This window comes from Talpa occidentalis, unplaced genomic scaffold (assembly GCF_014898055.3).
Source record: "Talpa occidentalis isolate TD23 unplaced genomic scaffold, MPIMG_talOcc4v2.1 talOcc4.3, whole genome shotgun sequence".
Taxonomy (NCBI): domain Eukaryota; kingdom Metazoa; phylum Chordata; class Mammalia; order Eulipotyphla; family Talpidae; genus Talpa; species Talpa occidentalis.
The window spans coordinates 48,144,940-48,172,605 of NW_023603184.1; the positions used below are offsets into that span (position 1 = coordinate 48,144,940).

Consider the following 27,666-nt stretch of genomic DNA (forward strand, 5'->3'; position numbering starts at 1 on the left):
CCTGACCCTGTGTCCCAGTTTTAGTCACTTGTTCCTGTAATCAAGTCCCAAACTTGCACTGCAATTCTAGCATTCTTCTCCCCAGTGGCTGAGTTTTGGCTTGAAAAATCTGCTCAGGACTTGCAGCTCCTTTTGGGTAGAGGTCTCCTGAAGGGCTGTGTCTTTAAAGACAAACTGGCAAAGAGTGTTTGAACTTTGGAAAATTAGTCACCTATATATAAATTGCAAACTCTTATAGGAAAGATAAAATTTCTGATCTCTCTTGAAAACCTCTATGATCGTATAACACTTGACCTCCATGTCCCCTTGGTGCTAACCCAGAGTGGGAGCTGCCTCCTCGAGAAGATGTGATCTCTATTTCCTGATATCCCTACTCCATCTGCTCTATATATTTCTGTGATTTGCTTGGTCCTTATAAGCATTTGAGAATAACTAGTATCTTCCAAGTACTTTGTGCCAACTACTCTTGTAAGTGCCTCCCATGCTTTTCTCATTTAATGAAAGTCCAGAAATTTATTTGTTCCTGTCATTTTCTCTGCAATTTGTCTCTTGCTTCACACCTTATATTTGTATGAATGCATATATGTTCCACCTCACTATCCTCTTCCCATCAGAAAGGGCCACTCACAAAGCCTTACTGGACCTGTCTTATATAACCTGCTCACCCACGTTGTACCCTGTTGCCCCGAAGGTCTCCAATCTCCTTTGTGCAGCCAAGCTCTGTCATCCAGAAATCAGGCCATTAGAATGGTGCACCGCAGGCACAGAATCTCAGGCTTTACAGATCTGCCTGATGCTATTACCTCATGCTCCATGCTTTTTTGAAACTATCCATTTCATTGAAGATAGATAAACCCTTACTTTCACAAAACTTTTGCTCCAATTCTTATTAGAAGACCAACAAATTCCATTAAGTATTTATAGATCACTTATTTTTGTTCTGAGCATTTTGTTCTTGTCATAGACATTGGTTTAAATATTTCTTTTAACCCAAAGTTTTCCTTCTCTGCTATAAGCAATTCAGTCTTCTCAGTGATCCATGAGAAGATTGAACTTTCTAATGATCTAACAAACATTAGAAGAGAATTGATGTTTTTCCCCCCATGATAGGCCCCTGTGTTTTACAAAGTGATAGGCCCCTGTGTTTCCACAAGGTGAAATATTTGCATAACTAAGCTGAAATTCAGCTAATATCAAACTTAAGCTCACAAAGTTAATTCTTTTCATCATTTTTTAAGGTTCCATGAGGTGGATGATACTGAGTGTTTTGAATTTTAAATAGTGCCAATTAAATTCTACCATAGCAAAAAAAAAATAAATAAAAAAAAAATTCTACCATAGCTTTTAATGAATGTCTTAATAAAAATGTTACTTACATAAGGAATTGTGTCCAAAGTATCTGTGTTGACAATTATAGGAGCAGGGCTGGCCTGAAAAAAAGAGAAATAGGAAATAGTTTTAGATAACAAGTAGGCTACTGTGAGAGAGGTTCTGTAACTTATTTATTTATTTATTTATTTATTTTTGATTCCTCAGGACTGGTCCACCTTGTAGGAGGGGGGCAACCTGCAGTGCTGTCTGGATCACCAAAGTCTAACCATTTCCCATGACCGCTTTTTTTTTTTTTTTTTAGAACATGTATAGCAGCTTTATTTCTTTTTTTTTTTAATCTTAAATTTTATTTTTATATTCCCCCATACAATTGCAAACGCCCCATTCTGACCCCAATCCTTCCCCTCCCGCCCCCCACCCCCCAAAAAGTGTCTCTGGTTCATAGTTTTTTGTTGATTTTGATTTTCACTTTCTTATATTCATTTTCCTGGTCCCTTATTTAAGTTTTCTAGATTCCTGTAACTTATTTTAAAAGAGCACAACAGTATTTCTTGAGGATATGTACTAGCACTGTGTCAGGTTTCAGGTGTGGGGGAAACAAATGAATTGGCTCAGATTTCTCTGCAACTTCTTCACTTCAAATATGTGTTTGGTGCATTTACAAATCAAGCAATAAAGATTACACACACTTTTTGTTGAATCCTACCCAGTACAGGAAGTGAAGATTTGTATTATGTACCAGACAAGGATTTCTAATAAATTGAGTGAGAGTTAAAATTTGCTAACGTATTTTTATAAAACAATTATGCTAAACAAATGTGTTTTCTCTCTCAAAGAAAATCAACCATAAACCAATATTTTAACTCTTTTCTTTAAGGTGCCTTTTGAGAGTATATTGTATTCAATGAAAACAGTAGGGTTTACTTACTGACATCAAGTATTTATACTCTCTCTATGTATAAATTATATATAGTGTATACATAACACAAGCTGTGTGATTCCTTTTATTATTTATGCATCTCTGATTCCATGCTTAAGGGATCCTTAGTCAAAGGTGTCAGAAAATCACATTTGGATATGCTAAATCTGTCTTTTTAAAAATCTTTCTGTAAACTGCAGTCATTCCCTTTAAAGTTGAGTAGGAATCTGTGCAAAACTGATATAGGAGTGCTACAAGCCAAGTCATTAGAAAATAAGATTGCAATCTCTACTTGTATCACCAATCTGACTTCATGAATATTGAGTAGACCTATCTTTACTTTCTTGTTTCTAGAATTTTCACAGTAGTTTTCCCTTAATCTTCCGAAGAATCTTTAATCTGCCTTCAAATGGCATATTTCATTTAGATAGAGGAAATACTCTCATGATTAATGGAGAGTTGTCTCACTCTACATGATGATTTTGGCAAGTGCTCAACTTTCGGAATATTTCATTAGCTGTGTCCTCTGGAATTAACAGTTAAAGGCTTTTAATGTCAATCCAGGCCTATGAAATCCTAATCAAATGATAAAACTATCAGCAATTCAACACATTTTATTGGCTTACATATTGACATTGCAATGATTGTGACCAATCGACAAGATGTTATATGTACTGATTCTATAATAACTGAAAAATGCAAAGGTGGAGGTAGTTGAGATATAGCAACTTAAGTCACCAATTCAAAAGCAACTTTTTTTTTTAAACCAAGTGACAAGATCAGGTATGTGTAAGGCAAGGAAAGACGAAAACCTGGTTGTCCCGAGAGGTTTCTCCTAAATCAACCGGTGGTCCTGATAATATGCCTCTAAAAATTGATGTACATAAAGGCACTAAGTTTGAGACAACTTGTAATATTTGTGGATTCCACACCTATAGTCCTGATGCCTTCTTCTAGGTTTGGTGAGAGATGCTGGAGACTCTTGCCCTGAGAAGTGGCAATTCCCGTTCCAGCAGATGAACAGATTTCAGGAACTCTCAAGTCAGTCCCTCCCACTCTGCAATTATTCCAAACTTTGCCAAGAAGTTCCTTGCCTTCCTCCCTTTGCTGCAATTAGGTTGCATGGTTCTATCATAGTAATGTGAATTTTCCCTATCAAGCCCATATCATGATTATATAATTTGGCTTGATTGTAAGTGAAACCTTCCCACTCCATGGAAGTTAGCACTCTAGTGATCCCTAAAATTATATTACATTGATTAAACAAAATTCCGTATTTTAGCTAAGATCACTGGCCATGGTCACATGACCTTGGTCTACTTTTCTACACAGTGGATCAATTAGCAGTTCATAGAACATTCATTTCTGATAGGAAGTACCCATATGTAAACAGAGGCTTTGGAGAAAGACAATTTCCACTGGACTCCAGAAAAATAAAAGAGTTCTCATTAAGAGGAATGTGATATAGGAAAAACTGTATGAGATTTGGAGTTAGACGCCCTGGAAGAACTTTGATACAGCAACTTCCTGATTACATGATTTAGGGGCTCAGCAACTTCCCTGGCGGCCTGATTTAGAGGCAAGTTCACAAAAGCTCTTTGCTTTATTTTCCTTCTCTGTGAATGGAAATAGAAATAATTGCCTTCAGAAAGGATGTTTGAAGAATAAGGTATGTACACTGGAAATATCAGAATCAATGTTAAATATTAATATCAGTGCCCCTAAAGACAGACTATAATCACACATTACTTAATGGAAAAAACTTTGTAAGAAATACATTATTAGGCAATTTTCATCATTGCATGAATGCCATAAGATTGTAACTACCTAAACTAGACAGTATAGCCTACTACACCTAGGCTATGCAGCATAGACTATGGGGACCATCATCATATTACGTGATTCATCATTGAATGAAACATCATCAAACTATGAGTGCACTGTAAGATACTTTATTGGGTGCTTTGTGAACTGTTTATGTTCCGGAGATCTCAAAGCTCTAACAGTGGCTTCAATTATATTCAAGAGAACTGATTGGATCATGTGACTTACCATTTATTCAATTCATATTACTTGCCCAGGTATAACAGATATGCATAGATATCCTGGTTTAATCTTCTCAAACTGATGTTGATGAGATGGTATTATCACTGTCTCCAAGTTATACATGAGAAAACTCAGATTCAGAAAAAATGAGAGCTTAGACTTAACACTAGTCTTTTTCTGAACTCCAAATCCGTCTTCTCCACACTTAACTGTCCCATGATCCTGGAATCTAACTAAATCTATAACAAGACCTTACCTGACTGCAGCTCTCTAACAAGCACAGTAGACCCAGACAAAGCATAGACCAAGTTAAAGACAAGAGATGCCACAGGGTATAACATGCAGGATTTTGTAAGCTTCCTAGGCTTAATTATTTTTTTAAAGATTTATTTATGTATGTATACAGGAACCGGGGTACAGGCCAGATGTGCAGGAGGGTGAGAGGATTCACCAGAAACAGAACGGGGAGCAGAACAGGCAGACTGACTGAAACACACTGCTGAGGGGAGCAGCGGGCGGATAGGAGAGGTCTGCTGCACCATGTAGGTATCTCCCCAGCCGGCCGGGAATCGAACCTGCACTGCAGAGGCTGTGGACAGCTTCACAGCACTGTGCTCAACTGCCTTTGCCACCAGCGGGGGCCCTGGGCTTAATTATTTTTATTGTTTATTTGTATTGTAATTTCAATGATGTTTCTCCTATACAACCTACCTAGTTCCCAGGACTCCCAAAAATATCTGTGCCTTGTCTCCTTGGCTCCTCTGAATACTCCCATGCCCCATTATTATCAAACACACTTTGTTCAGTAAAAAGACAATGGTTTGATTTAGGGTTTTCAATACATCTTTTGTCTTTTTTTTCCCTCATATAAACTATATTAATACAGTCTGGGAATAAATTTTATACACAAGTTCATTTCCAAAACTATACTATCACTTTTATATGTATATGTTGCTATCTTCGATTTCATTTATGTGAATTTGGTCTCTCCAATCAGACTCTATGTTGAAAATGACAAATACTGCACGTTTCTCTAGAATTCTTTAGAGCAGCTGGCTATACAGTCTCTTAATAAATACTTAGGAATCGTTGAAAGGAAGTCAACACTTATTTGTAAGCTTTGGAGAACATTTGCAGATATCCCAAAAACTCTTATATGGCCAACACGACTGTCACTAATTTTCCTATATCCATTATTACCTACTTTTCTTTAACCAGATAGTATTATAGGTTTTCCCTGACATCCAAAAGTAGAATATATCTATGAAAGTTTCCATAAACCAAAAATGGTATAAAATAATTACCATTAACATATGAAAAAAAAAATTGAGCAGTCCAAAACCCCAAAACAACTTCTCAGATCATACCAAAAACACATAAAATCTAAAATAGCACGAATACAGAACAAAAGCAGGAATGATATAATAAATATACAATCTGTAAAAAGCACTTTGCAGGGAAGAAGCTTGACAGTACAACTCTGGCCACTTGGGGTTCACACTCCTTCTCAAATGGCTGCTGCAAAAAAGCTGATGCTATTCTGCTTTTCATAGAAGTGAAAATATTCAGATATTTCAATTAGTAAAAACAGGTACAAAGACAGGTCCTCTCTAAAAATTAAGTGGTATACTGAAAAATTCCCCCAAACAGAGGGATACCTGTATTTTACTAATATTTCACTCATTTATTTGTAACTATGGTATATAGAGGATGTGAATCTTGAAACACAATCTGTTAGTTGGAAAATTCATTGTTCTTTCTTAATGCTAAAAAGATCCAGAGGCCACGATTAATGCCTACAAGTCACTAAAAATGCATGATCACACAAAATGTGTAGATTGTGCGTACACATACATTTATCTCACGCATCTGACATTCGCCATGATCACTCCTTTTTTTGAATGCTAAGGAGATTCTAGGTGGTCTGTTCTGAATAACATACTGTCCCACTGTGCTGCTATCTCAGGCTCTACAAAGAGTGTCCATTTCTTTGCTCAAGGACCCTTTTAGCCCTCCCAGACTGTTCTCACAAAATCTCCTTTGAATTTTTTAAATACTCAATTATGCATATCAGGAAAGGCACAAACACCAAGTGGTAGTAACACAGAGTATCACAGAATTCCAAGCAGGAGCCATGAGTGTTCTCTTCGCACCAGCTGGTAATTTCAGATTTTCCGTCTTGGCCTGGCTTATGTTTCTTCTCTGACTTTTGAATCATGTGAGCCCATGCTTAGTTTCATCAAGTTTGGTTTCTGACTCTTAAAACTTATTTCCTGGGCCTCCCCGATGGCGCAGCAGTTGAGCTGCCCGCAGCCTCTGCGGCGCCGGTTCGATCCCGGGCTGCTCCCCGGCCACCGGAGGAGGGTCCCACATGGCGCGCAGACCTCTCCTGCCGCCCGCTGCTCCCCTCAGCAGTGTACTTAGGTCCTTCTGCCTGCTCTGCTCCCCGCTCTGGCTCTGGTGAATTCTCTCACCCTCCCACACTTCTGACTGTACCCAGTGCTTGTATAAATAAATAAATAAATCATTAAAAAAAACCCAAAAAACTTATTTCCTGGTTACTTTGCTGTTTTCCTCTAAGCTTTAACTCTGCACTTCATAATTTCTGTCTCCATGGTAGATAACTGCTTTAGTTGAACTTCTAAATCAAATGAGCAACTTAACTGATTCCAGCCTCACCCTTATTTCCATGAGTTGTAAAGAGATTTGTACTAAATATGCAAAAAATAATAAAAAACCTTCCTTTTAAAAATAATAATAAAACCTTCCTTTTTATCAGAACCTTCAAAGCCTGTCTTTATGGAAATCTAGACAAAGACTTTCAAAACTATAAAGGCTTAAGGAAATCAATTCCTTCTAGGTGGCTGAAACTATAAGATGTAAATGATTCTCTTCCATGTGCAGAAGAACAGTTTATAGGAAGAGGGAAGAATGGAGTTAATCATAAAGAAGAACTAAGCAGAAAGAATACTGATAAAATTTTAATTATTAGATCAAATAGTTCATTAATTCCACCCACCTTTCCTAACTTTAGGTTCCACGGGATAGCCAAATATTCATACATTAAGTTCAATCACTTTGTTTATGCTAGTAAAAGATAATCCGTTGCTGCTTGTGAACCAGAGAATGCAGCCAGTACATAATCTGATATAATGAGTGTATGAACATTTTTTAAAAAGTTCACTGATTCTGACCAATGTGACTACTTCTGATATTCGTTCACTGCAGATCTAAGAAATATCTCTGACATAGTAGGCAGGTGGTCAACAGACCAGCTACGTTGAGGAAGTTTGTAAAGCAAGGATTAGCAGGCAGCCACCCAAAACTAAAACAAAACAAACTAACCAACCAACCAACCTCTGGCAAGCCTTAGTCTGACAAGTGTAGTCTAATAAGCAGGGAGTCAAAAACTGAACTCGGATTACACCTAAATTTTTAAGAAGAAAAGCAGAAAAGGAAACTCATACAGCCACTCAGATACAGTATGAACTAAACAGTAATGTTGATGGGGCTAAGAATTGTGCAGTGGGTGCAACTGATGGATGTGCAAGCAGACAAAGCTGCTTTAAGTTGGTCAGAAAAATCTGCATGGGGCCTCCCTGGTGGCACAGGTGGTAGAGCACAGCGCTGTGAAGCTGTCCGCAGCCTCTGCAGAGTGGGTTCGATCCCAACCAGCTGTGGAGCTACCCACATGGCACAGCAGACCTCTCCTGTCTCACCCGCTGCTCCCTTCAGCAGTGTATTTCAGTCAGTCTGCCTGTTCCCTTCCCCACCCCCACCCTCCATCTCTGGTAAATCCTCTCACCTCCCTGCACATCGGGCCTGTACCCCAGTTCTTGTATGGATGAATAAATAAATCTTTTTAAAAAAGAAAAGAAAAATCTGCACAAATAACATGTGAGATGCTTCTGTTGTCCAGCAGCTTTGGTTTCTCTCCTCGGTCTTACAAGAAAGGCTCCTGAGTAGGCAAAAATTGACACAGATCCTAGAAAAGACTTTTATATGTGGCATGAATGGCAACTTGAAACAATATGGAAGCCACTGGAAGTTTTTAAATGAGTCCATTTGAATTCACTGAGAGGGCTGGAGACCCCACAACCTCAAGATAAATATTTATTGACTTAGTATGACAGCTATAAAAAACTCACAATTCACATAGAGGGCTGCCATTAGGGTGATCACCATTCAGTCCATGCCCTACTCCTAACCACGAAGGTAGAATATTGGGATTACTACCCAAGTACCAAATCAGTTCTGAAATGTAACATTTAAGTGCTAAGTTGGTATGTTAAAGATCAAACATTGAACAAACATAAACAATGTAAAAAATAAATTTAATTTAAAAATGAATAAATTTAGGATAACTTTATTTTGCATTAGACTTTTCTCTAACACTCCATTATATTGTCCAATTCTAAAAAATAAAAATGTGATGTAGGGCCTCCCCTGGTGGTACAGTGGTTGAGCGCTGGGCTGCGAAGCTGCCCGCAGCCTCTGCAGCACCGGTTTGATCCCCGGCTGCCTTCAAGGGTCCCACATGGTGTGCAGACCTCTCCTGCAGCCCGCTGCTCCCTCAGCAGTGTATTTCGTCAGTCTGCCTGTTCTGCTCCCTGCTCTGGCTCTGGTGAATTCTCTCACCCTCCTGTGCTTCTGACTGTACCCAATGCTTGTATAAATAAACAAACAAACAAACAAACAAACAAATAAATCTTAAAAAGAAAATGTGATGTAGTTGGATGGGAGAGAAACTTCTCATTTTCTTGAAATGTCCCCTAGCTCTTGCTGGGAGTTAAACCCTTTCTTCCCTCCCTTTCTTTCATACAGTCTGCTGGACTCGAGCCTCACATCCATAGGTGTTGGCAGGGTATAATTCCATTTAAAGAATTTACCTGGGAGTGCCTCCCTGGTGGTTCAAAGGGTTAAGTCTCAGCACTATGAAGCTATGGGAAGCCACTGCAGCACAGGTTTGATCCCTGGCCAGGGAGCTACCTGCATGGCACAACAGACCTCTTCCCATCTCATCTGCAGCTCCCCTCAGCAGTGTATTTCAGTAGATCCACCGGTTCTGCTCCCCACTCTGTCTCTGGTGAATCTTCTCACTTCCTTCCTCCCTCTGTGCTCTGGCCTACACTCTGGCTCATATAAGCATAATAAAATAAATCTTAAAAGGAAAAGAATTTACCTGGAACCTACGATTGTGTGAGTGAGCATCATCCCTCTGTAATCTTCTAGTACCCTGGCCTAGATCCACCTAGGTCTCATATACATTAAAAATGGGTAGATAGTAAGAGTAAGGCCTTATGTAGCACTAGTTTATATCAGTTTATTTAATCTACACATAACCCAATGAGATAGGTATAGCTGTTATTAATTTACAGTGATGGAGCAGAAGTTAAGTCATAAGACGAGATAAGTAGACCGACTTCAAAACCAAATAGTCAGGTTCAGAGTCCATGTTCTCGGCAATCATTCCCTGGTCTCTTCCAGAAGGGAGTCAGACATTACCAGAACAATTCAGATTCTAGTTTTTACTGCTCACCAAAGACTCAGAGGTCAGCTCCAAGTCTCATCGGATCTATCTACCTTGATCCTGGCTGGTGCCTGGTCTTTCCCTTCCTCACTCTAGTCCAGTTACTGGTCCCAGGACATCATGTGAACAGGTCAAAAGGAGTCATGATCTAGGAGAAAGCTAATGGTACAGGCACCTATGATGACTCAAATTAGTATGTTCTGAGGAAAACTTTGGTAAATGACTGTTGAAAGGCAATTTTATGGTTGTGTGAGAGAAGAAAATGGGAAATACAAATATATTCAAATGTCATAAAAATTTAAAATTCTTACTTTGGGGCCTTCCTGATTGCCTAGGGGTTAAATTTCAGTGTTGCCACTACTACAGCCTGAGTTCAATCCCTTGCTGGGGAGCTGGCCCACATATGGCGCAGCAGATCTCTCCTGTCTCGCCCACTGCTACCCTCAGCAGTGTATTTCAGTAGATTCGCCTGTTCTGCTCCCCACTCTGGTGAATCATCTCACACCTCCCCCCACCTGTACACCCTGTACACTACCGGCCTATATCCCAGATCTTCTGTGCAAAAAATAAATAAATAAATAAAATTCTTGCCTTAAGAATCATTTAATTCTGCCATTTAATTTACAAATAAGAAAATGGAGACAGAAAGGAAATTGCATAATCTAGATATCACAATTACGTAGTATGGAAACTGAAGATGATAAAAGTAACAATAATGATAATAAACTATTAAGCATTTATTGAATGAATGATCATTATGTTCCAGGGATTGTAATAAATACATAAGATATATCAGTGCATTTAATTCTCAAATGTTCTAGGGGAAATGTCTATAGTTACTAGTTAATGAGAGAGAGAGAGAGAGAGAGAGAGAGAGGTCTCAAAGTTGCTAAGTCACTTGCCTAAGATGACAAGTCTAAGAGGTATAACAACCAGGTTTCAAATCCATGTCTTTCTAGCCTCAGAACTCATGGTGATAAAAGACCACTATCTCCTGATTCCTTCTGAGTTTTCCAGGCTCCCAGACTGAAAATGTAGTGACATTCTGCCCTGAAAGTTGCTATCCCCTTTCACAGTCTGAAGAGAAATTTCTTACTGTCCTGACTCAGATTCCATTGCTCAATTCTCAGAGGGTTTCTAGATCCCTTAATCTCTTACAAGCCACTGCTTAAAAATGGGACAATGCTATTTTCCAGTTAACCTATTTCCCAAGAAGCTAACTGGAGAAATAATGCATGTGAAGTGAAAGAGAGGTGATATGTACAATATTTTCTTTGTTTCTGGGGTTGTTGTTTTTTTTTTTTTCTTTCTTTTAAGGATTTTCTTTCCCATTTCATATTGCCTCTCCACAAGTCCAGTCAAGTGGCTGCAGTTCAATCCAGTCCAGTTTTGTGTCATCAGCAACAGTAACACCAAGTGGTGACACAGGATACCTCCTACCCCAGCCCAATAGGTGATGACACGGAGGCACTATCAGAGCAGTTGGTGACTGAGCAGTGTGAGTACCTAAAGCTTGGCCAGCCAAGGTTTAACTGCAGGTTAATGACTAAGGCAATGTGTATCAAGGAAGAAACTTTATAGGCAGCTACATCTTAGTCTCTCTCACTAACATTTAATTGATATTTACCCACTAAGCTTACTACCAGCTTAGTTAAAAAAAAAATAGGAAGAATAGTAGATTCACATTTGGCTTGCACTCAATTCAACCCTACTCACCTGAATTCTCTTAATAATAAAAATATTATCTTCCTTTTATAGGTGAGTATAGAGACATGGAATACCTTGGCCAAGGTCCTCCATTTGTAAATAGCAGGGACAGAAATCAAACCTGGCAGAATGGTTCCAAAGTTGGTTAACTTTAAACAACTGCAAAATATTTCCTTCATTTCCTGCTAAGATCTGATCAGGATCCAGAAGTCCATACTAGTAAACACAAATTCTCCCCCTGATTTTTGAGAACATAAAATATTAGTATTTCTTGTTTGTATTAAAATATTGACCTATTGTTTAATCCTTTAAAATACAAGTTAATGTAATATTTTGCAGAAGTGGATTATCTTGAAGATCTCAGCTACGCTAAATTGGACACCTCTACACCCCCAGTGCAGAAAATGAGAGTCAGCTGGAGAATGAGGCACAGAAAGTAGAGACCTGGATTTAAGGAGAATTTTCTTTACTTTATAAATTTTCTCTAGAATCAACCCCTCTTGGAATGAGAGATAAAAATTTTCAACTGTTTCAACTGTTAGTTATAAAGAATCTTCAGATCCTATACCCTCATTAAACACCTCTTTGCACTTAGTATAAAAGGCTGAGATATAGGAAACACCAAGTCTAGGGCTGTAGATAATTAAAAATCAAATTGTTAATTTGGATTATATGTTGGCCAGCATTGATTGTGCATTACATATTTTGGTTAATTATATTGAACACCAGTAGTACCATGCTTTATAATTTATAAATTATATTTTACACATTAATCTAATTTATTTTTGTTTAAGTTTATTAATTTTTTAAATTTTCTTATTGTTGTTCATTTTTATACAATATTTGATATCTCCCCTTAGGTTCTCCCACCACCACAGCACCTGTGAACCATAGTTCACATTAATCTAATTTAATTCCCACAGGGAGAGGGAAGGAAACCAACGCAGAATAAAGTGCTAAGAAACCACTGCATATCAGGCAACTATAATAAGCTTTTTGCACGTCTTTTATTTATTTCTTACAGAACCCTAGAGGGACTAGTGGAAGTCTCCCTAATCTACACATAAGTAAACAGCTCTGAGCAATTCAGAGAATTCTCCAAAGTGTGCCAGCGAGACAGAAGCAAAGCTGGGATTCAGACCCAGGTCTGACGCTAGCTCCCTTGTTTCCCTCTTAGTGCATGATGCCACAAATCTCACTGATCCGCACTGAGCTACCTGTTTTATTGATGCGTATATTCTTTGAAGATTGCATGAATAATGGGTTCATTAGCTGGAATCTCAGATGCAGTTTAATTGATGTGCCCCATTCCACAATAATCATACCTACGTAATTCACTGATTCACTCCATGTGGTACTATTCCTGGAAAGATCCATGTGGACACCATCTGCTCCTTTTCGCTAAGCCACCAAAGAGTGATAATCTTGGCAGTGCAACTGTATTTCCAGAGTTAGGTACCAGCACTCTGAGCAATCAGTCAATATCCTGGTTTTATATTAGGCTCAGGTAGGGCCTTTTTCTTTTGTAACACATGGATCAGGGCCTTACACAAAGCCCATGATCAATAAATGATTGAGATTTAGTTTCCTTCCCTCTTCTTTGGTTTTGTCAGGCCAGACCTCTCAGTATTCTAAGCACATTTCTCACTCATGACTCCCAGAGGTCACTATTTACATTTCTTTCTTCTCCTACATCCTAAATCAATGAGAGTCTCCTCTCTTAGCTACCTATCCAAGTTCTATGCATCCTCCAAGGACAATCTCAAGTCCAGACTCTCCAGGAAAATTTCAAACCTCACTACCTTTTTTTCATATTCTATAAGTCTGAAACATAGAAAAAAAATTTCCCAACATCTAAATGCTGCTTTAATTCCCCCCCAGCCAATCATAATTTGACACTGGACCATATATTCCATGTTTAAAACATAACTGCCTAAGCTATGAATAAAGTCTTAAATATGTCTTATCAGGGCCTCCCTGGTGGCACAGGTGGTGGAGTGCAGCGCTGTGAAGCTATACGCAGCCTCTGCAGTGCCAGTTCGTTCCCTGCTGGCCTCGGAGCAGCCCACATGGCACAGCAGACCTCTCCTGTCTCACCTGCTGCTCCCATCAGCAGTGTATTTCGTCAGTCTGCCTGTTCTGTTCCCTGCTCTGTCTCCGGTGAGTCCTCTCACCCTCCCACGCATCTGGCCTGTACCGGTTCTTGTATAAATAAAATAAATCTTAAAAAAAAAAGAATCTGGAGATTTAAAAAAAAAAGTCATCTCAGAAAGATTCCCATGTTTTATATGTTAGAAATAGTGACAAAGAGGAAGTATGAGTGTGATCTATGCCGCGGATCTACCATGTGCCCATCCCATGTGGCATCTGAAAGATGTTTCAAGACCTTCCTCTAAGAGATGGCACTTGACTGGGTTGCATAAGGAGACAAAAGAGTATATTAATATTATCTCCCTTTTATTCCCCAGTTTTCTTCAAAGGAAATGTTCTATTTGAAATTATTCTCAATGAGTAAAAACATGGAGAAAGAATAGACAAAAATGAGAAGTGAATGGGGAATAGAAAAATAGAAGTTAGCTAAATGCTGCAAGCATTTGCTGGTGCCAAAGAACACATTCTGCAGATGTGTTTGTATATTGTCATTGACGAGGCAATGAACTCTTTGTTCTGAAGCCAAATGCCTACAACTCTGGGTCCAAAATGCCAACCAGTTCCTAGTCCCACAGCTGCATTTGTTTCTCAGAGTGTCTATGTCACTCTTGGTTTCTCAGTTTTTTTTTTTTTATAATTATTTTTTAAAAGATTTATTTATTTATTTATTTATTTATTTATTTATTTATTTATTTATTTATTTATTTATATAAGCACTGGGTACAGTCAGAAGCACGGGAAGGTGAGAGAATTCACCAGAGCCAGAGCGGGGAACAGAACAGGCAGACTGACGAAGTACACTGTTGAGGGGCGCAGTAGGTGGCAGGATAGGTCTGTGCACCATGTGGGACCCTTGCCGGTGGCCAGGATCGAACCAGTGTTGCAGAGGCTGCGTGGTTTCTCAGTTTTATGGTGACTTGTTTACCTTCAATTTACTCTGCAAAGCCAGGGTTCTGCCTGTCAATTTACCTCCAGCTGTACCTGGTAATCATGCACTGTAATCATGTGCTTTAGAATAAAGATGGAGGCCTATTACTGTTGTTTTGGGGTAGAGGAAAGAAAGGAAACAGTAAGAGAACAATGAAAAGGAAGAGAAACAAGGCAGAGAGGAGGTTGTTTCTGACAGGCATAGACTCTGCCATAACATGGAGAGTGAAATGATGGCTTCCAGGTTAAGGCTCTACACTGTTCTCTCAGACCACTTAATCCGCTGGAAATGTGGACTCAGACACACTGGAACCTTCATTTGTTTCACAAATTATTTCCTCAACCAACTGGAAAGTAGATGAGACTTCCTTACGAATACAATGCTTACAACCTTCATCTCATAGCCTCTCCTTGCCCCTCTCACTCAAGAAAAGCATTTACATTTTAGATTTTTATGTTACAGAATGAGCACCTGTTAGCCCTACACTTGGAGTCAGTTAATGAGGCTTCTAGGTCTTTCAGCATCACTGTAGAACTTGGTCAGTTCACTAAAGTAAATCATCTCTGAGGTAACATCCAATTAGAAAAAAGGAATGGGTGATTGCTGATTGATACTAACATAATTTAGAATATCATAAAAACAGTAATAAAGATAATTTAGGATTTGACCTTTCTCCTCATATGATGATTTTATATTTTAGTCAGTTTATGATGATTTTAGTCAATTTAATTAACCTCTTTGAAATTGTTTACTGAAGTATAAATACAGATTATAAGTTATTATTCAAACAATTTCATGTGTTTCTTCAGAAAGTAAACAGGATCATATATTAAAAAAAATACTATGCAATTTGTAAAAGAACACAACTGGGATAATATTAAATACTGGCAATACCACTAATACTAATGTCAACAATTGCTGGGCATATTCTTTGGTTTATTACTGTGCTGAGAGTTTAACTTACACCATCTCTTATAAATCACAAGTTTAAAAAGACTTATGTTGGCCTAGTCTGTGGTCTAGGGGCTAAGTCTCAGCACTATCAGCCCTATGGCCTGAGTCTGATGCTTGGCCAGGGAGATAACCCACATATGGCACAGCAGACTTCACCTATCTTACCTGCTGCTCCCCTCAGCAGTGTATTTCAGTAAATCCACCTTTTCTCTGCACCCCGCTCTGTCTCTGGTGAATCCTCTCACCACCTGTACCTCTGGCCTATACCCCATAAATAAATAGATAGATAGATAGATAGATAGATAGATAGATAGATAATAAATAAAAAGACTTATGTAATATCAAATTTTAAGAGGATGAAACTGAAACTTGGAGAAGTAAAGCAATTGTCCAAGATGGCAAATGGTAGAACAAGGACTCAGATCTTGGTGTTTTAAGTAGCTAAAACTCTGAGACTGAGCAAAATGCACCAGACTGAATGTTGAGGTCCACTATGTTATGTCTTATTACTTAACACTTTGATGCTGCCCATTTTGATTCCCTGAAATTCAATTTTTAAAATAATATGGGAACACAAATATCTGCATTGCCTATCATGCAAAGTCGTACTGAGAAAGAAACTACACTGCTTTGTTTATAAGACACCAGTATGAGGAAGGTGGGTAACAGTAGTGGGGCAGTGAGAGTCTCAGCAGCTGCAGCAGTAGTAAAAGTATTAGCATAGTATATGCTTTTTGGCTCTAAGCAAGATAAAAATTAGATTTTCCATTGTTCTGAGGCATATTCCTGCTAAATAAAAACATCTAAATGAAGCTGAAACAATTACAACATACCTAGCATTAGGTCATTAAAGATCTTGAAGGTTTATGTGTGTGTTTTAGTTTTGATTTGCTACAGTGAGTAGGACTGCTAATTGTTCACTCTGAAAACTGGTCTGTTTTTCTGTTCTGTAACAAAAATGTTTCAGGTCCTATGTTTACAATGGGTAAGAAAGGTGGGAGTGGCAGAGAATGGGCTTAACTGTATTGTACAGTAACATATCTGCACTAATCCTCCATTTCGATGAGTCAACATAAACATTTTACAGTGAACAATACTGCAATAAAGAGGAGGCATCAGCACCTGGTGTTAATTTTTCATGAGCTCCAGATGCCTATATACAGGAATCACAAGACCAGAAGTCTATGAAAATGCAAACCACACAAGAAAGGAAGATAAACAGCGAGCTCTTATCTTTTGTTCCAAAATAAAAGTTGACAATTCCATTGCATCTGCAAATGTTCATTCATGCAGTCCCAGGCTGTTGCGATTATCCAGGTTACTTGTGCTATAGCTATTTCTTCTACTTTATGATGTACATATCTATAAATTTTATTTCTTTACTGATAAAAATTCCGTCAGTGGTCTTGTTCAAATTCTTCAGAATGAAATAGGCCCCAAACTGGCATATTACTAGACAGAAATACAAAGTGAAGCTAAAAGGAATGAAATAGAGAAACAAATCCAGCATGATTGAGGATGATGAGTCAAGTAATATTTAGAATCCAGAAAGGACAAAACACACTTGGAACACCAAGAACTGGGACTGAAAATCATCACTGAACAAATCCTATTTACAGCTGTCCTAAGCTTCCAAGGGTTCAAACTCAACATCCAGGGGTTGGAGACAGGATGTGCGGAAGTGATGCTGAGTTGGGGAGACAGGATTTAAGGGTGTCATTGAGACAAGTAGGATTATTTCCTCATTGCATTGATGCCTAAATTCTTGCCTTTTAAGTATTACTCACCCCATACAAATTTCTTTTTTTAGCAAATGTATTTGAGACACTATACTTGGAACTTCAGAAAGTAGGAAGAGGAAGCACATGATTCTGCCCTGCAAGGAGTTTATACTCTCAATCGGAAAATAAAGATCTGCCCCCCACCCATCCCCACCTGCTTACAATGCAAAGCAGAGAAATAGGGTTGAGAGCCACTGTAGGGATGGATGAGAAAGGCAAATGGGATGAGAGTCAAAAGTCCCAGTTTCTCTACTGATCTTACTGCCTCCATAATTTTAAGCAAGTTATAAGACCCCACTGACCCTTTACAATGTAGATAATTATAATGGAGTTACTTTGTGTTGGTATCCTGATGACTGAATAAAAAATTGTAGATTAACGTTGTGTTCAAACAGTTTCCATGCTCTTCTTTTTATTCAGGGAGTGTTCTCAGAGTTGGGATAATGAGGGAGAAGGTGTATCCTCTGGATAAAAGGTGTGACAGAGGTCCCATGGAAGAGGATGTAAGAGAAGGCCTGAAAGGTAAAACTTCATTCTGAAGCACAACGTGCATGGCTGATTTGCTCACCTTCATTCCAGTTCTTGTTCTGTCCTTTCCTGTAGGGATGGATGCTGTCCCTGGACCATTAGTCACTATCTGGTCCCTACCTTAATTAGTTATTTCTTTGGTTGCAGGAAACAGAAAGTCACCTCTATGAGCTTAAACAAAACTTGAACTTGTTATCAGGTTAAAAGGACAGGAAGCACAGCAGGCTAACGACTTGACAGAAAGGAAGTAAGAACTGGGAGCTCTGAGACACTCAGGAAGCCACAGACCAGCTTCTCCCAATTTCTTACTGTGCCTGTCAACGCAATTTCTACTGTGTCTTCCTTAGGGACCATGTAGTTTCTCAACTCCACTTCTTTTTCTATGCCGGTTTCTTCACTGTTTACATTCGTGTACAAGTTATCTGTTTCTCTATGTCTATGTCCTCAGGTATAGGCAAACAGGTGTTAATCTATGGGCCAAGCCATAGGTCATGGAGGCCATGAAACTAGGTGTCTGAAAGTCACCTCTCTCTACTGAAGAATCCCTTCTAAGCTTCCAATGTCTTAGTCTGGGTCTGAATTAGTCAGTGCTTCTTTTCTGTTTAACTTGCATGATTTCTGACCTTAAATGAATGACCCAATTCTCATCCTTATTGTTCCAAACTTTGCGTCATCGATACTGCTGAAAGAGGGAGGTAACGGGCCTCCCCGGTGGCGCAGCAGTTGAGCGCTGGGTTGCGAACCTGCCAGCAGCCTCTGCAGTGCAGGTTCGATCCCAGGCTGCTCCCCGGCCACCAGGCGAGAGTCCCACATGGCGCGCAGACCTCTCCTGCCGCCCGCTGCTCCCCTCCGCAGTGTACTTTGGTCCTTCTGCCTGCTCTGCTCCCCGCTCTGGCTCTGGCGAATTCTCTCACCCTCCCACACTTCTGACTGTACCCAATGCTTGTATAAATAAATAAATAAAACTTAAAAAAAAAGAGGGAGGTAAGGACCCAGGGAAAGTTGATAATTTGCCCTTATGCCATAGTATTCTCACGTGTTTCAGTGTCTGCACCTGTTTTTTCATCTTCTCTCATACCCCTTACTTTATAAACCTGACTTTTTAAAAGATTTTATTTATTTATTTATTTATTCATTCATTCATTCATTCATCCATTCATTTATTTTTGCACAGAAGAACTGGGGTGTAGGCCAGAGGTGCGGGGGTGAGAGGATTCATCAGAGACAGAGTGTGGAGTAGAATAGCCAAATCTACTGAAATACACTAAGGGAGCAGCGGGTGAGAAAGGAGAGGTCTGCTGTGCCATATGTGGGTCGTTCCCTAGCCGGGGATCAAACTTAGGCTGTTATGGTGATAGTGCTGAGGCTTAACCCCTAGGCCACCAAGGAAGCCTGATAAACTCAACTTTAAAACCATCTCAAGACTTTCCTCCTCTTTTCAGTCTTTCTTAATCATCTTTGCCCTTCATTCCAATCAGATGAATCCCACATTGCGCCATTAACTATGGTTTGTACATTCCCTGGTTATTGCTACTATCTCACTGTACCCCAAATATTTTGGTTTCAATGATTTTCTCCTTACTCTAATTAACTGTTTTTAAAAAATGAATTCTGAAATCAGATAACTAGTTTCAAGCTCTAGACTTTCCACTTATTAGCTATATATGATCACAGGAGAGTAACCTCTGTAAGCTTTGCAAAATGGAGATGATAATGTCCATGTAGGAGAACAATAAACAGGCATGAGATAATATATAAAATGCTTAGAACAATTCCTAGACAAAATAGGTGCTCAATAAATAATATCACTCTATACCAAAGTGTATCTAACCCAGAATGTTGCACACAGGATGCATTAGGTGTTTGCTAAAGATATTAATTTGTATTTTAAGACTCCTTAATATTTGGGGGGGAAATGTTTTACTTTTTTTTACAGCAGCTTTGCAAAATATCTTCAGTTGTTATACTATTCTTATAATAGATGTGTATCTGTCTATGTATGTGTAATACTGAACTGTGATGGTGAGCTATGATGTGACAAATGTTTACAACATAGCATTAAAGTGTGTGAGATGCTTTGTGATTTTTATTTAATGTTTGACTCTTCCACTAGAATGGAAATACCTTGAGGGCAGGTTTTGAATTCATTCTATTACTGTTACACACCCCGGCATATTACACAATATCCGGGATATCAAGGGTATTTAATAAACATTGGTTAAGTGACTAAACAAATGGAAAAGTGGAACATTTACACAATTAGAAAATGCCTTTGCTGTTTCCTCCACCTGAAATGCCCTCTTCCATCATTACTGTGCATCAAAATTCTATTTAGCCTTCAAAATTCAGTTGAGATACCCTCTATGAAGCTTTCCCCTTCTCTTAAATTTCATGATAATTCAGGGGTACTTAGGGTACTGAACAGTGTGATTTGTGTGCACAAATCAAAATTCAGGGCCTCCCTGGTGGCCCAACGGGTTAAGATACAACCTATGCGGCTGTCCACAGCCACTACAGCACGGGTTCGAACCCAGGCCACATGGTGCAGCGGACCTCTCCTAACTAAACAGCTGCTCCCCTCAGAAGTGTATTTTAGTAGATCTGCCTGTTCTGCTCCCCACTCTGTCTCTGGTGAATCCTCTCACCCACCCTGCACCTCTGGCCTGTATCCCAGTTCTTGTATGCATGGATGAATAAATCTTAAAAAAAGAAAAATTACTGTACATTGAGCACACATAATGTACTCATTGTAGTGTCTCTCACCACACTTGGGAAGTTTCATGAAACTCACATGAGGGCCAAAATGGAATTTTTGAGATGAAAAAATGAGTAACATTAATTGACAAACACTTAGAAATCAGAGGGTTCAGTAGCAGTACACACAGGAGAACAGCACTGAGGAAATGTGAACCCCAGTGTGAATATCTAATAAATCCAAAGATGCTGTTGAGCAGCATAAGGAAAATTAACTTTGCAGGACAAGTGAGAGTTGGCCACCATTTGGGCCCAGCCAATGCAGTCTCACTTCCAAGATTCTGGGGTCACAGAGAAGTTGAAGTTTACCTTTGGACTGTATGCTAGGTCAGTGCCTGGAACACTGCTTGTACTAAATAAAACAGTCTCTATGAAAAGAATTATTAGCTGTGGGATTGTTTTTAATAACTATATCTACTCACTGGACTAATAAATCAGCAAAGTTTTGATCTGCTTGATACCCAAAAATACTGTCTATAAGGATTCTCTTACAACCCCTATAACTGAACCAATTTACAGGACTTCATGAGAGAATTTTTTAATTCTTCATTCTTTCAATAGGGATTTACAATGGTCCAGGAATTACACCCAAAGACATGGGAAATATCTGTTGCTGTTTTATGTTTAGGGGGTCAGGGGTCATGGGTCAAGTAGATGAACATGCTTGACATTTCAGATTGGATCTCAACTTCTTCATTTTAGTATAAGTCCCACATGTGAAATCAAATGCCGAAACTTTGAAGGACTTCATTCTGCATTTTTCTTTCTGCAGACCATTCTGGAGCAAACTATCATGACTTGAAATTTGTTGTCAGTTGATTTTTATTGCTCAGAACAGCATTGGCTAAAAACCCATTTGTGATCTGTAGCCTACTGCGTGTGAGAGAGACCTTATGGGCCATCAATGTGGCTCTGAATTAACCCTGTGTAGAAATCTACCCTCACCAGGGCTTCACATACATCATTTATCTGTTTGTTAAATTTCCAATAGGTTTTCATAAGTTCAACTCCACCAATGTGTGTATATTCATTGTGCATTGTTCATTTCCAAATATTTTATTTTTCTTTAAAAAAAAGGTTTAAAAAGGCAATGATTGAGTCAATATAGCTTGTCATTTCCGTAATAAGCTTAATACACTATGGTAAAGATGTGTCTTTAATAATTATACAGCTAGTCTAAATAATGAAATGTATCATCAAACAAGAATGTTATAGATTCAGGCATGTATGTGTGTGTATAAATGTGTGAAATAATATCCCTGGGCTAAAAAAAAATACACAAAATGCTAAATAAATGGAGACCTTTATATAAAGTTTAAATTGTGTATATCAACAAAGAAGCAAATTGAGGCTTGATTTAAATAGAAATTTCCTCACTGATAACAATATTTTAATTATGACTGTGTTGTCTAAAAGCAGTCATCTTAAAGTTGTAAAGATATAATGACACATTCAATGGAAAATTTGGACCTAGAGATCTGAAAGATTGACAAATTCCAAATATCTTCTGGAAAAGATTTAGAGCAACCAAAATGAAGTAAATACAAACAGTAACTTGGATATGTCTACGTGAGTGTGTAGGTTGGAGGAAGAGTGAATAGACACTAGAATGGAGATAATAGTTGCCCATGGACTGTGGGAACTGAATCCCAGGCTGCTCTTTTTTTCCATAAGGGTTATCCCTGCATTAACACATTAACACCACCCTCCTCTCCTTCCTCACCTACTGCAATCGCTTTAGTCAAGCAAGGCTTATTCTTTTCTTTGGATAGAACTGAATAGAAATAATTTTAAAGGGATTAGTATAGATAAAGCAGGTGATGAGAACTGACAAGTATTATCTGGAAACACTGAAACTGGCTACTATCACTAGTTTATTCCTTATATGTTCACCAAGTATTCTTGTTTGCTGAGCACTGTACTCTCAAACACTAGGAATAGTAGGATTCTACATTCAAGGGTATAAACAGAAACATAACAAATAAATATATATAATAGTCCCTTTTCCTTTTTCTTGAACAATCCACGAAGTTACGATATAATTAGAGAGAGAAGAAACACCTGCTATAAAACATATTAAGTGATTTGACAGAGGTATATGCAAGGACCCAAAAATGAAAGAAATTACTCTTTCTGCTCAGAAAAGGTTCAAAGGAGTCTCAAATTGTCCTTGATAAAGCAAAGGGAAAAAAAAATGTAGTAGAGATAGGGGAGGTAAACTGAACAGATTCTAGCTCCAAATAGGTCATTAATCTGATTGAGTTTCCCCACCATTAATTTTTCAAACTCACAAAAATAATGTGCATTTTATCTTCAGTTACAAAGATCAAATTACAGAGCTACAACTGTAAGATAGTATTCAATTAGAAGAAATTTTAGGGTAGCATAGTCTTTGAAACATTTAGGTTTTTCCAAGTTACAGAGAAAAATACAACAGCATCTAACATCAGAATAACTTGAACCTAAAATAATTTTTATTCCAACTATTGACAGGATCATAGCTCTTAATTGCTGTATCAGAAATACTGTTTTACTTGAGGAATTCCAAATAAATTTCATCAGGGACTAACTTTTAAGGATGTTCTCTTCGATATAAATAATCTCAATCTTCCAAAATAGATCTAATTAAATTAAATGCTCTTCTTCCAAGTTCCATTTACTTCATGTCAGTCCATCAAAAGTATCCAAACTTATTCTTCTATTTGCGTAAAATTATCAGAACAAACATTATTTCTGTGATATTAAACACAACACTGACTCACTTATTAATTCACTTTATATTTCTATATACTTTCATCCATCACTTTACATATCTCTGAAGAGTTCAGCATTATTTTACTAAAAAGCAATCACACATGTTAGAGAAAGATTTTATGATGGATTTTACCTGGACAAGCAAAAACCAAATATAAGAATTAACTTTTGGCTTCCTGATCTCTGTATCAAACCCACTGCAAAAGATATTTAAAGCCATCCTAAGCAGTTCGGGGGTTATTACTAGGAAACTCACTATAAGCTATTTCAAATATAATATAGGAGAAATATCAACCTTGTGCTCTTTCTTTAATACATGTTAAAATTATAAACTGCTAATTTCCTGGGATGAGTTTGTTTGGATCACAGTTTACTTTCTCACTGATCAACATTTAGCCATGTTAAAAATTTAGATTTCATACAGAAAAACAACATACTTATAGTTATCCCAAACACGAACTGAACCACAGCAGAGATATCCTATCTTTAAATGCATTGAGTACATGCCATTTATTTATAGCTATAAAAGGGAAAAAAAAAAAAGGAGAAAATGAAAGAATCGCTGGGAAAATAAAAGAAAGTCTTCCTTACCGGAATGAATGCATGTTGCATAGCTTGCTCACATTGTTTTAAGGAAGCAATAGTATCCCACAAGAGCTGATAATTTTCACCCCGGGAAGCACTTGGCCGTTGCATAGCGAAAGCTAGTAACACTCAAACTGAGCTCAAAGAACCCAGTTGAAGAAGGGAAAAAAAAAAAAAAAAAAAAAAAACCTGCAGATCTGTTACATAAACTTCTTAATTAGATCTGCTACACAAACTGCTATCTTAAGACTTAAAAAAAAAGTTAATCAGAACATTTCTTTTGGGGGATAACTGGGCATGACTTGAACAGAGACAGATGTTTTCATTGGGAAGGATTTTCATTCCCACACTTGTGAAAAGTAATCCTATCAGTGTTTCCCTGTCTTCACATGGTCCTGGCAAAACTGCACATACCATAAGTGTGTGGGGGGAAAAAAGTAGGAGGGAGATGTGAAAAAATATTTCTACCGGAAAATTTGGGTGGCAGGCCATGGAGGCAGAATTTGAGTAGCTTGTGAAAAGTAGTAAGATTGAAGGGTGTGGGTCATGTGCACACAGAGGTATGTACACAGGTGTCTACACTGTCCACTGTGTGAGAAATGAAACTCTACACACACATTCTCAGTGTCACTTAGTATCTGTAATTCTCTTCTCATTTAGTTAAGATCTAGAGGTGATATATCTTTCACATACAAGGTATTACTGTATTTGTTAAATACAGTTGTTTGTTTAGGCGTAAGCCTAAAGAGTAGCCAGGAGATTCTTAACTATAAAATGCAGTCAGTTGTTTCTCTTAAACCAGAAGGGTAATTAAAAGACCTTTGATAACTTACATATTGGATGGAAGTTTATTTCTTGCTCTAGATAGAATTTACATAAATAATTCAGACAATTGAACATTTGAATATTCTTAGGACCTGCAAGTGGGCTGCACAGACTTGGAATGTGTTAATTCCAAAGAGCTGGGTATAACTTTCTAAACCAGTTTGTCCAATCTTTTCTCCCAATCTTTTTGGCATAGATTGATTGAAAACTAAAGCTATTATTTTCCAAATTCACACAAACTGAACTTTGTCAGCTTCAGTGAAATCACCAAAATGGCTGTGCCTAAATACAGCTGCTGCTGTTTTAAACCTTACCCCATCTAAATCAAGATGCTTTGACTCTCTACATTTAGAAATCATCTCAACTGACTTCCCTCAGGATTCTTGATTGGACTTCTGTTTTATTTCAACCTTTAACCTCTTTTTCTTTTGTTTCTATAGAAATGTCTTTTCTGGATTGCGCAATAGAGTTTAATTTTGGATCCACCAGGAAGAAAGCTTCTAGAAATTAGAGACCACTGTTTAATGGAACTGATCTATCCTCAGGACTAAGACTGGTTCTGTGAAATAACAGAATAACTCAACTTCGGGATTGTGGAACTTGTTGAGTAGTTCCAAAGGTGGAACCATAGGAGAGCAAAACTCTGCCAGGCCAATACTTCTTACATGGCAAGAGCTTGATTTCAGGGAGGGTTTCTGAAACTTGTGGGGAAACTACTTTTGTAGTTTATATCTAAACTTCTTTCTGCTAGAGTCTATTCTATGAAGACCTAATCCTCTTATCTCTTCCCTGGAGAAGACAGAAGTACTTTTGTTTTTCCCAGTAAACACTCTAATTGAATTTCTTCTTTCTTCCCCCAATTTCCCCTACCCTAGCTAAGCCATATTGGGTGCTTTCTAGAGCCACAAGGTCATGCTGGGCCTCTCCCATGCATACAGGAGGTATACCTGTTTTTATTAAATTTCTGTATGTCTTTTACTCTTATCAAAAGTACAAAAAAATGCAAAGAATTTGCATGTACATGTTGACTAAAGGTTAACTAAAAGGTTAGTATAAGCACTAAATACAATATGAACAACAGAATATGGAAGCATATTCTGAGTTTCTTCTCCTAAAACAAGAGCCCACAAAAAAATATGAGGTTCCATTAGACTCTCCTGGGAGATTGCTAAGGTAAGTTAAACATTCAGAAGTTTCATAGGAATCTATATCCTAATGGCTGGTTATAAAGTCAACAATGGGGATATTAATTCAAGAATTATGAGAGGAAAGGGATAAAATGGAGATGATTTGGATTATAAGGAATGAATTATGCTTTTAATTGACCTGGAAATCATAGGAATACAAAACAAGGTACAAATTTCAAAAACAGTTTGATGACATAAAAGAAGGACTTTTGTTGTTTTTAAAAGAGCTGCATGATTTGGGCTACCTAGTTTTTCTTCATTTCACCCTGGCTAGGGTAGATTAATCCATACTAATGACATTATGGTGTGAAAGTCTCAAAGACTGATGATACTAGCAGTTTTCCTCATCTCAATTACTTTTGAATTTCACATTGAAAGAATTGAAAGCAGAATTGATCTTTCAAAATTTCTACCTGGAGGAACTTATAGGAAATTACTTTCTTTTAATATTTCATGAGTACACACCATAAGGCCACAGCCATTAGACAATTTGTTTTTCAATGTCAACTCAACCAACATTCTCTTTTTCTCATTCCTGGTGTTCTTCTGTTCAGCTCACACCCACATTCCCTCCTCTGCCTTTATTCCTGCCCTTATTCTCTCCCATCTGCCCCAGACACATGCTTCTCCTCATGCACTGTCAACCAGCCAACCCACAACTTCCAGAAAATATTCCTTCACTAGTAAATGTTCTATATTTCTCATAAAACAACAGAAAACTTAAAAAGTTGTTTTTTAAGTTATCATCCAAAACTCTAGTCAATCCTTTCTGAATTCCTTGAGCAAGTGTTTATCATTATTTTAAACCTTTTTTCCCCCAATCACATATACTCTGTGTCTCTGTCTTCCTTTGGCTTCTTCTATCTTCTATATATTAGGTCCTTTCATTCTTTCATTTATGCAGCATCTCATAAAAGATCTTCCTTTCCTCATTCTTCAGAAAAAAGCTCAAGATTTAACAGTATTCAAATATAGAAACTCTACCATAAAATGTCAGTAAAACCATGCATTAATTCATTTACTCTTTGATCCAACACATATATCAAATATCTCCAACTTTTTGATCGTACAATGGACAAATGACTATATCAGATGTTGGTTCTGTTTGTAAGGAGCTCAAAGTCTAATTGAAATTATGATAGATGGACACAAATGTCAAAGAGCCAGCTTTAAAAAAAAGGGGGGTAAATGCCATAAAAGAGCTAGCATCAATATTTATTAAAAAAAAAAAAAATGAAGACCCACTGGGAAACCTACATCAGCTTCATGGAAGATTTGGCACTTTGCTATACTTCAAGTAAGGGTAAACTGAGAACATGCATATGTAGGTAGGGGACATTCCTAAAGAAGAAAAAGTAGAGTATAAACACAGAAGAGGGTAGGTCAGGTCATTACTGCTTGGATTTAAAGGAACATTACACTAAGCTTAGTACTCATTTATATGGGGGATAGGGCTATTCTTGAATGGAAACTAAGGAGGAGCTTCCTATTATTAATGCTCACCAAACAACTTTAACCAATTCTTAAAGCATCAATGTATAGAAATTCAGTAAAATGTTTTAAATCTTGTGATATGGTAAAATTCAGGTACTTAGTCCCCATTCTTTAAAACTGGCACAGTGATATACTTTTAGAGGTTTTAGGTGGCTCTGTAATTTAGGTCATATGAATTAACTAATTAATTA

At 37.9% G+C, this 27,666-nt stretch overlaps 1 protein-coding gene across 3 annotated transcripts in view; it reads right to left on the bottom strand.

Moving 5' to 3' along the window:
- The window catches only part of LOC119255682 (disks large homolog 2), an 811,058-nt gene that overhangs the window by 747,511 nt on the left and 35,881 nt on the right, over window positions 1-27,666 (bottom strand). For all 3 annotated transcript variants that reach the window (XM_054699571.1, XM_054699570.1, XM_054699569.1), the window contains exon 2: window positions 1,377-1,430. In XM_054699571.1, coding sequence (XP_054555546.1) covers window positions 1,377-1,430 — 54 coding nt within the window. The remainder of the gene's footprint in view (window positions 1-1,376; window positions 1,431-27,666) is intronic.